At 36.3% G+C, this 10,262-nt stretch overlaps 1 protein-coding gene across 4 annotated transcripts; it reads right to left on the reverse strand.

Moving 5' to 3' along the window:
* Positions 1 to 1,133: 1,133 nt before the first annotated feature.
* Positions 1,134 to 7,905, reverse strand: LOC107929567 (uncharacterized). Of its 4 annotated transcripts, none has more exons than XM_041083645.1 (16): positions 7,379 to 7,905; positions 6,671 to 6,721; positions 6,359 to 6,595; positions 5,872 to 5,970; positions 5,712 to 5,767; positions 5,384 to 5,495; positions 4,967 to 5,146; positions 4,611 to 4,871; positions 4,079 to 4,270; positions 3,797 to 3,997; positions 3,585 to 3,710; positions 3,201 to 3,509; positions 3,012 to 3,110; positions 2,469 to 2,935; positions 2,324 to 2,377; positions 1,134 to 1,371 (listed from the first exon to the last, which is right to left on the reverse strand). In XM_041083645.1, exons 1-15 carry the CDS (start codon positions 7,499 to 7,501, stop codon positions 2,344 to 2,346), a joined length of 2,547 nt encoding a protein of 848 aa, XP_040939579.1. In that variant the 5' UTR covers positions 7,502 to 7,905; the 3' UTR covers positions 1,134 to 1,371; positions 2,324 to 2,343. The 4 variants fall into 4 exon arrangements, with proteins under 4 accessions (XP_040939579.1, XP_016716522.2, XP_016716523.2 ...); XM_016861033.2 differs by lacking the exon at positions 1,134 to 1,371 and adding an exon at positions 1,889 to 2,185; XM_016861034.2 differs by lacking the exon at positions 1,134 to 1,371 and adding an exon at positions 1,889 to 2,188.
* Between the last annotated feature and the right edge of the window lie 2,357 nt (positions 7,906 to 10,262).

The following is a 10,262-nucleotide window of genomic DNA, read 5'->3' on the forward strand; positions in this document are numbered from 1 at the left end:
GGCTTTTATTACATTGCATTGTCAACCCCCCTCCCACCTATGCATCTGAATCGGGCTAATTTCGACCATGAAAATCAGCCTAAAGAGATAACTCTAATAGCATATATCCCCCACAGCCAGAATAGTGAACAACCGACGATATTCTAATATTTTCATCCACAATCACTAATCATCCAAGCATATATACAAATCAGTGCCTCCTTCATATTCCAAATGCATGGTAAACAAACAATCCTGCAGCAGAACCAATCACATAGAGGGGAAAATTATAAAATGAAGCATCTAAAATTCAGTTTTCCTAGCTTCGATACCGCCATGAATATGGTTTTTTGCTAAATAAAACTTGAAAATGAGCATAAATCCGAAAATGGAAATTAACCCATAAATTTAATCGGAAACTGAAAGGCAATTAATATGCTATAAAACAAAAACAATGTGAAAAAGGAAAATGTGGGGCGAAAGGACCTGTTGGGCGATAGATTCATGAGCAACCTTGTAATCTTTGTAGAGGATGTAGAGGCCGAGAAACGACGCCGTAGCAGTCCCCGTGAAGAATGACGCCAATCTTACCCTTAATACGTACCCCATAGTTGATCTTCTCCCTTCCCTTTCTTCTTCTTCCTTTTAATAATTTATTTTCTGTTTCTTTTCTGTTCAAAAAAGAAACTTAAAACGAGAATGGACCTTACTTACGACACTGAACCTTGTCGTTTCCTTCAACTATTTTAGCACTACTACTATTAATTTTTGGGTTTTAATGTTTGCTTTTTGTCATAGTGGTAGTCGAACAAAGCAGGTCACCGATTCTTGATTTAGCTAATTACATCATTGATCCGATTTCAATTAATTAAATTAAAAGATTCATAATTTTTTTAAAGAAAATTTTAAAATCCAGATAAATCAATTCAACTATTACCTCAATCCGGATCTGTTTACCATCCAATTGCAAGTCTTATTAGCAAGTTGGATCCAGTTTCTACAACTATGTTTTTTATAGTTGGTTGTCATGCCAAGTGACACTAACAGTCAATATTATTCAAGCTAGATTGATTTTTGAGTCAACAAAAGAGTTAAAAGTGATCTTTGAAAAAAAAAATTCGGAAGTGATAAAAAAATATAAAAAACACGAGATTTAATAATTTATAAATTTTAAATAATTTTATAATTTAAATAATTCAACAAAAATTCACTCATCTAATTATTTCGAGTTCGACCAAAGCTGGCAACCAATATAACATATAGACGGTGCAAAAATAAATATGGAGCAAAACAGCCCACTTTTGCGCTCTTTTTCTTTCATCCACTTCCCATCTCAAAGGAAAATTAGGGTCTGGATTTCTTTCATTTCGTAGTTCCTGCTTTTTATTGATTCTGTAGAGGAAAATATGTAGCAGCCCCACAGTTAATGAGCATCATCAATGTACAGATTCAAAAAAGGTTAATTGATCTTTCAGCATTGCCACTTCTTTAAACATATTTTACCTTTAGGTTTAACGAGTGTTCAATGTGTTCAGGGTTTTGCATGTATTGATTTGTATGAATATTTTTTTTAATAAAATTTAACCCCTTTTTTTCCGTGGAACAGTCCCAGCCCACACCTTCCATTATGTCATCCCCCCCCCCAAAAAAAAAATATGGTGCATCCTAATAATGTTTGTAACAGCAAAGATGAGATAAATTATGATTGATCTGAGTTTATAAAATGTTTTCAGTTTTCAAGCAATCCTGCAGCACAACCCAAGGTATCTTTGCCAAAATTGCTGATGCACAAGCCACAAGCATCAACCTGACATCTAATGCTTATATTTAAATAAAAAAAATTAAAACAGGCATTTAATTGAGCTCAATCTTCCCAGATTCTAAATGTTTCACAAATGAGCTCACAAAGTGAAAAATGAGAGAAATAATTGGATACCGATGCAGTAAATAAAATGTGCAGCTTTAGTGTTTGACCATAACACAGTAAAATAAATAGTTTGGTTTTCTGATGGATCGAGGGCCAATAGGCAAAAAAAATAATTTAAAAATAGCCACCTTAGGTTCCAATCAGAGAATTTTTCACAGATGCAAAAGACAGCTGATGACCAAGATCAAGAGATACAATCAAACTATAAAATCATATCCCAAAATTATTGAAATCAGCTTAATGCATGATCCACCACTCAACATCGAGATTCGGTGTATCCTGCTGGAACAAAATGAGATCGATAAATCTCTTGAAAACTTGTTTTGGTTGAGCGATGATATTATAAACATCCATGAAATCAAATATGCTATAATAACAAACTAGTATCAGTTCATCAAAACAAACAAGACAACTCACAATTGAGGTAAATGCACAAGCTATCTTCTAGAAGTTAATGCTGCCCCAGTTGCCCTGCCATGGTACAAGAAAATTAAGCTCAGTACACGAAAAACATGAACTGAATAATGAAGTTAAGCTATCTGAGGGGTTTTAAGTTGCATACCTGTCCTGTTTTCCAACAAAATTCGAATTAGACCTTCCATGAGCAGAGGCCTTGCTTTCAACACTTGTTCTCTCAAAATTGGCTCTATTAATTTCTGTAGGGTCTTTAGATTTGCTCAATATTTTTACATTTGAGAGACTACTGACCACACCAAAAGAAATGCCATTTGATTGTTGTTTCTGCATTCCTAACAGCTGCGAATGATCATCAGCTGCATTTTTAGAGACTGCTGCTTGCTTCTTGAAAACAGCATTCTCATTCCTCACATGGTTGGAGTCAACTGATGGGACTCCTTTCTTTAGTCGGTTAGGTGGTGCAATCGGAGTAACAGCAACAGAAGGCAAAAATGTGGAGTGAGGAGATGAGGCTGCAGCAGCTGCAGCAACTTTAGCAACAGCAGCTGTGGCTGCTATTATCTCCTGTGCTCCCTCCCGAAGCCGAATATAATCATCCTCAATTACAAATAACTGAAATCACAAAGAAATTACGATTTCAAATCTTCAGAAGGAATTATTTTAAATGAGAAAAGTTGCAAGAACGAACCTCAGGGTGACTGGCTACAAAGTCATCCAGCTTTCCATACTTTTTCTTGTAATCATGCCAGTGTAAAGGCGCAAGCATTTTCCCCAGCCTATTTGGTAGCTGCAATTGACAGATATAAGTCAAACCCGTGCGTAATACCATAGCAAGGTGACCTAAGAAAAATCATTAGCAGACCACTAAAGCACTAACCGTTGAACTGATTCGAATTCTCCCACCAGGTGGAATTGTACGAACAATGCAGGCCAACAATGCTCTTTCCTCAAGCAGAGCAGCCTCTGAAGTCTTACCTGGCATCAATATATTATTCTGCTCAGTCGTTACAGACTTTTTGGGCAAAATAGCACCAGTGCCATTGCTGATTGTTGTTTCACAGGAACCGACAGACTGCACTGAAGAATCAGGAGGAGATAGGCTGGCACTGGCAGCAGTACTTGCTTCTTCCACCGTTAGATCTTGGTCCTTCAGCATATGATTTTTCATGTTAAGCATATTCTGTTCCTGTCCAGTTCAAAGTTTAAGTAGAGGTTAGCTCTGAGCTCTGCAACTGCTTGAAGATTAGCCAAACTGACAAACCTTGGATTCACAGCTCTGTTCAAGAGTGCCCAATTTCAATGCATCATGAAATTGTGAAGAAATCTGTTGCAAGTTTGGCTCAGATTGGGGTTTCACAAGGTAACTTGAGTTAATTGACTCAACGACCTACAAAGAAACGGTTTTAACAAGTTACAAGGATAGATGAAAACAGTATCGAGCAGTGTCAGTAAAATAATCTTAATTTAAAGAACCTGTGCTTTTCCAGTAGATGATGATATTACAGAAATCGACTCTGACCCTTGGCTTATATGATCTACATGGTCTGGACAAATGGCTTGTCCATCAACAGATATTTCGCACTCATGACTTACGTCTGACCTCCTGAGACTTTGATCGGTTTGCAATGGTGGAAGTTGATTCGGGCCAGAAGGCTGGAAACCCTCTGATGAAGCCTGAAGAACAAGATGAAAAAAACATTGAACATAACTAAAGAAAACTTTGACACAACTAATAATGCATTGTTTTGACCAAACCTGTTGGTTCTGCCACTGTTGGACGGATGACATTGCTTGCATTGAGTAGGGTCCAACATGGGATGCCACAGAATGAGGAACCCCCTGTTGATGCATGACAAATGACTGCAGAGCAGTAACCTGCTCAGGTGGGAGATAAGCAGCCATCCCAAGTGGAGCAATCGGAACACTTCGAACATGATCATTCTGATTCTGATATAAATGGAGTAATATAAGAGGAAGCAATAGAAAGAATCCTAAATTAGATGAATACCAGTCTATGGTCTAAAAACCTCTAAAAATGAGTTTACAAGCACCATCTTAAGCCAGACATTAGATGAAATGTAGAAACAAGGAGAGAGAAAAGGGCTGCAGAGATCCATGATTTCAATAAAACTAACCATAAGCTATATCATGTTTTGCCAATGGAACACTACAATATGAAGAAAAAGCATATACTTATAATTGCTTTACAGATGGTTATAAAATATTAGATATCTCATTGCAAAACAATCCCAGCAACACCACTTCGGTAAAGAAACATCAATCTTACCAGATTTGATACATTGCCAGAAAATGGTTGAACACTGGCTGAAGCCCCCTTTGAAATTACCCCAGTATCCACATTTATTGCACCACTTCCATTAGAATCCACTTGGTTTCCATTATGTTGACCAAATTGAGGTAAATCTTTTGAATTTGCTTGTGTTATACATGATTCATCACTATAAGTACCTTTCCTCTCTCTTGCATCAGCCAGTTCAAGTTGAAGCTGATGCACCGTATGTAAATGAAGTCTCTCCATTTCTGCAAACTAACATTAACAAGGACAGTCAATCTAAATTCACTTAAAATTACATATTTATTTAAGTAGAGAAAGAATAAATAAGAAACTTAAATCTCATCAACCTGTCTCTGACAGCCATGCCACAGCTGATTATATTGCTCTGTCCATTCTCTTAATTCAGCCTGTAAGGTGTGGTTTGTACTTGACTGCAAAACATCCACCTCCTGGACACGTGAAAGCCAAGTTTGGGCATCTCTCAACTGTTCATCCTTAAAAAGAATGGCTTCCTGAGCAGCCCTATACTGAAGCATAGACTAGCATTAGGAAAAACGGCTAGACTTCTAGCAACCAACATTATAGTTAATTGACATTCCGAACAGAAACAAATTTGTTTTGTAAAATGACTTAACCTGAAAATAAGTTATTACAGCATTCAGTAATTACAGATGCACACCATGGACACTATAACAGAGCATTCACACCTTAACGTCCAGAATTTTTTTTTTTAAAGAGCATAAAAACTTTTAAAATGTACAGACCTGTTCCTGCAACTCAATAATCTGCCTCTCTTTTTCTTGAACATGCTCTTGAAGATCATGTATCTGTTTTATATGCTGGGCTCTCTCTGCTTCTGAATGATCATGCTCTCTTCTGTCGAAGGAAAAAGAATAGGAAATTCCATTCAATGATAAATACTAAAAGCTAATATATTATAACCAACTCTAGAATACGTTTAGAAACTTTAAAGTGTGTTGGTCACACAGCAACTACTAATATAAACAAAACACTCGTATAAACAAATTGCATTGAGGACTATGGTTACTGCAAATAGAAAGCTTTTAAGAATAAAACACAACAAACACACACCTAAAAGTTGCTAGTTCCTTATTTTGTTCTCTGAGGAGGTCTTCCTTTGCCCAGGCCTGCCAACATGATCCAAGAGCCCTAATTTACACATGACTTGCTAGAAAAAGGCTTTAATTAAAATTTAAAAAAACCCCAAGGCAGAATGAAGAAACAGAAAGACCTCTTCTTTTTCCACTTTTATGGCATGTAATTCTCTATCTTTCTCTTCCATTTTCCTTTCCAACTGATGTATGGTCTGCTCACTTTCACGGAGTTGCTCCTATATAAGGAAATAAAGCCAAACATAGACTGTAAGTCACAGAAAAGGACAGTAACTTTGCTAGAATCTTCTTGTTGCATGCTTGAATAATTTCCAGTGTGAACGGATCTCACTGATATTTTGCACAATACCAAACAAAAGATGCTCAACTTGAAAGAAAAAGGCAGGTTTCACTAATTTACTCACTTCCACAGTCAACATATGACGACAAATTTATCTAAGTTTATAATCTTATGCATGAAACTTGAATTCTTCTCTTTCTTCTTTTAGTTTTTCATAAATAAAGATCATTATAATTTTTTGAAGCAGTTAAAACTTGACTTAGTTCTTATTTCTGATAGTTGAATTTCAGAAGAATCATACTATGAGTCACATTCTAAATTCAAACCTCAAGCTTGGCAGCAGTATTGGCATGGGCTTTGATTTCAGCATCATATCTGCTCTGCATTTCCAGAACCCTTGATCTAGCAATTGCTTGAGCTCGCAGTTCAACCTCCATCTGCTGGAGCTGCTCTCTCTGTCTGGCAACATCATGGATTCGCTGTTGCAATATGTCATCGTCTAGACTTCCATCCACCGTGATTGGAAAGAAGTCAGCATCAGCAGGCTCTCCTCCATGTTGCATCTGAATAAGCATTCAACCAAATCACTTTTTCATCATGTCCAAAATGGAATTTAATCTTAATTCAAAAAGCCTTACCTCATATAAGGTTCCCTCATCAGATTGTCCCAACTTTGATCTGTCCAATCCCTACACATTGCAAGAAAACTGAATAAAACAAATAATGAACTCCGCTGGTTCAAAAATAACAGAAATAGGAATCTTTCACTAACACAGTTCAAAGCGACAATCCCACCGTTAACAGAAGAGCATTTCCTCACTTCAATATAACTAATAAACTTTCTAGCATATGAAACGCTAAGTTCTTGGGATTACATAAATATTTAAACACAGTTAAAACAACCCAAATTCACATTCCCAATCATTCCAACAACCCATTGACCACAAACTTGTCATCGAAGTGAGCCAAAGATTTTAATAAATGCATCAAACTGTTTCAATTTAGAGCACAAGGTAGGTTAATGAATGGCGATCAAAGAACCCCAACCCAAAAGTGTGAAATAAGTGGAACTAAATAATAATTGGGTAATAAAACTGTATGGAAGTAAACAAACTAGAAGGACCAAAAAGATCAATGAAAATAAATAAATAGATACACGCTAATGTTGCTTTTGCTTATGAGCACTGAAGAATACCAAACACAAGTAGTAATATTAAATTAATCAAGGTAATTGTTTTCAGTTCGGAATTTCATATGCAAAACACGATTATGTTATCGTTTCAACATTGTTCTCATTAACCACAAAAAGACAGAGCGAAGAAACCTTCATGACCAGATGAAATTACCACATCATCCCCGGGGTTCCGAACCACATGATTGTCGGAAACGGCACGCCACTCTTTCCGCGACGATGATTGCATCGGCAACGAACCGCTCCGCGAGGCGGCGACACTGGCCGCGGCCTCCATTGGATCAGGAATGTCTCACACCGCTACAACTCTCCAAATTCCTCTATCTGCAAAACAAAAGCAGACCCAAAGAGAAGAAGAAAAAAGAAATCTAGGGTTTTCAATAAAAAATAAAATTAACAAAACACTAGAAAATAGAAAATTTTAGAAGAAAAAGGAGAGCATATATGACCAAAAAAAAAAAGAGAGCGGTGGAGAACAGAAATAGGAGAAGTTTGGGTTTTAACGATCGGAGGGTTTTTGGATAAATCTTTGAGAGTGTAAAAATAGTGAGATTTCCAGAGAGAGATTGATTGGTTGGTTGGTTAGGGTGCTTAAAATTTCGATCTAAGGCAAGCGTCCCGCCATTTATAGGCTTTGAGCCTTTCCAGTTCTGGTCTACTCAAGCGTTTTTTTTTTTTTCAGGTGACTAAAAGGCTTTTAGTTTTATAAATAAGCCCATTGCTTTTGGGCCTTTTTACTCATTAATACTACTAAAGTAAACTATCTTCGCTTTTTAATACATCTATTATTTTCACTAATATGGCGACGGCGAGAACAAGAATAAAGACAACGGGCGCCTAGGTCAATGACAATTTCTTCTACGGTAATACTTTTAAAAATATTTTAGAGTAAATTACATCAACAATCGTTCAACTTTGGGTTAGCTGACAAAACAGTCACTTAAGTTTCATTTCAATCACTCAACTTTTGAAAAGTTACAAAACAGCCACTAACGTTATAAAAAAGTGACAAAATAGTCACTGATTAACAGTTACCGTTAAGGTGTTAACGGGACTGCTGACGTGTCAAGTTAACCAGCTGATGTGGCAAGTTAACTTGCCATGTCGGTAAAGTGGCTTCATTATTCTTATTAATCACCAACTTTCTTCCTCCACCATTTCCCTCCGCCATTTATTTAATTTTCAGTACTTCATCTTATCCCTTTCAATAATTTTCACTCTTATACATAAGTCTAATGAAAAAACAAAGTTCTTGCAGGAAGAGGACATGCAAAATGAAGAGGGGACTGAAGTGGTTAACACAAAGAATTTGAACTCAAATACAGAAATAGAGCATTCACAAAGTCCCATTAAGGAGTTGGAGAGCAGGAGATTAACCTTTGAAACGAAACTGCTTGAGTTGCATAGTCTAAAAGAGAAGTTGTCATGCATTGCTTATTTGCAGAAGGATTTAACTCGCAAAACTGCAGAAATTGGCAAGCTCAATTTCACAATTTCTGCACTTAAGGCTGAGATAAAGATCTTCAAGAAATTATAAGGCAGGGTAACATGGAAATAAAGCAGCTAGACATTGCAAAGTAGTTGATAGAGGAATTGCAGAGGAAAAATAGCAATGGTAGCCAGATAAAGGGGCAGATAATTTTGCTTGAAGAATAATTATCCGGATTTATAGCCATTGAAACCTCTACTAAAGATGCTTTGGTTAAGAACAGGCTTGAAGATATTAAAAATATTGAATTAAAAGTTATTAAAAAAAGGAGGAGAAACAAAGAACTTGAGCTTGAAAAGAGGGAAATTTTTGTTCTAGGTGCACGGCATATTAACCATTAAACCTTCTTCTTCTTCTTCTCCTTCTCCTCTTCTTCTTCTTTTTTTTTTCTGTTGGAAAGCTTAAGTAAAAATGAAGAACGAAAGCAGAACCTAAAGCATTAAGTTGAATTTGGCAGAAGCGAGTGAGACGATCTTCCAATTCCAGATTTGGCCAAGTTGTCGGCTGCTTGATTAGCATCCCCGGATTAGAACTTGATGGTCATTTACTAGCCACTTAAAAAATTTTCCCATTAAAAGCTTGAAATTTGTCCTTTCCTTCACTGTGTTTTTCTCTGCTATAAGTTTGAATGCAGGCACCGTTCATTGAGATTTTTAGTCCTAATTTCCATATTAAATTTTATCTTTACAAAAGCTTGAATTGCCTATTTTCTCGTTACAACTTACAAGTATACAACAAGTATTGTATACTGCAATTGGAGAGAGTTTGGGAGCGATTGTAAGAGAAATGAAACTCAGAACTTTAATTTGAAAAGCAAAAATAAAAGAAGTGAAAGGTAAATTACACGGATTGTGTTTGTTTTGTCTTCAAAGTAAGAAGAAATTTGTTGGGTTTAGGGAAGAAGAAAATTACAGGGATTTCTTTAAAGGAAGAAGAAAGAGAATGAGGGAGGGAGAAATGGGTTTAGGGAAGAAGAAAATGTTAGACCCCATCACCTGCCATGTCACTTTGCCGTGACGTCTGTGACGGAAAACGGCAAAATGGACTGTTTTGTAACTTTTTAAAAGTTGAGTTACTGAAATGGAACTTAGGTGACTGTTTTCTCAGCTACCCCAAAGTTGGGTGACTGTCGGTATAATTTATCCAATATTTTATCTCCAACAATATATTCGATATTTTTCTGTTTCAAGTCTACATACAATGTTTGTTTATTTAATGTTGCTTTTAACCTATTTTTAATTAAACGGACTTTACTTTCGGTTTCTTGAATCAACTTTGACCCAATATTTTTTTTATCAAATTTAGTCTAATACAAATTCCACAACAACAAGACGTATCCACAGTTGCTTTCAAAGTCAATAATGCAAGCTTGAAACATATCTTTAAGAACATTATCAGTTCGGATTGCTCGTTAATCTCCGAAAGGAAAATTGTGCTGAAACTCCGTTTAGTTCCTAAAGACTCATGCAATTATTTCCAAAATCTCGAGGTGAATCTAAGATCCCAATCCGAAATGATAGAAACAGGAACACCATGTAGTTGCACGGCT

Source organism: Gossypium hirsutum, chromosome A12 (genome assembly GCF_007990345.1).
Source record: "Gossypium hirsutum isolate 1008001.06 chromosome A12, Gossypium_hirsutum_v2.1, whole genome shotgun sequence".
Classification (NCBI taxonomy): Eukaryota; Viridiplantae; Streptophyta; class Magnoliopsida; order Malvales; family Malvaceae; genus Gossypium; species Gossypium hirsutum.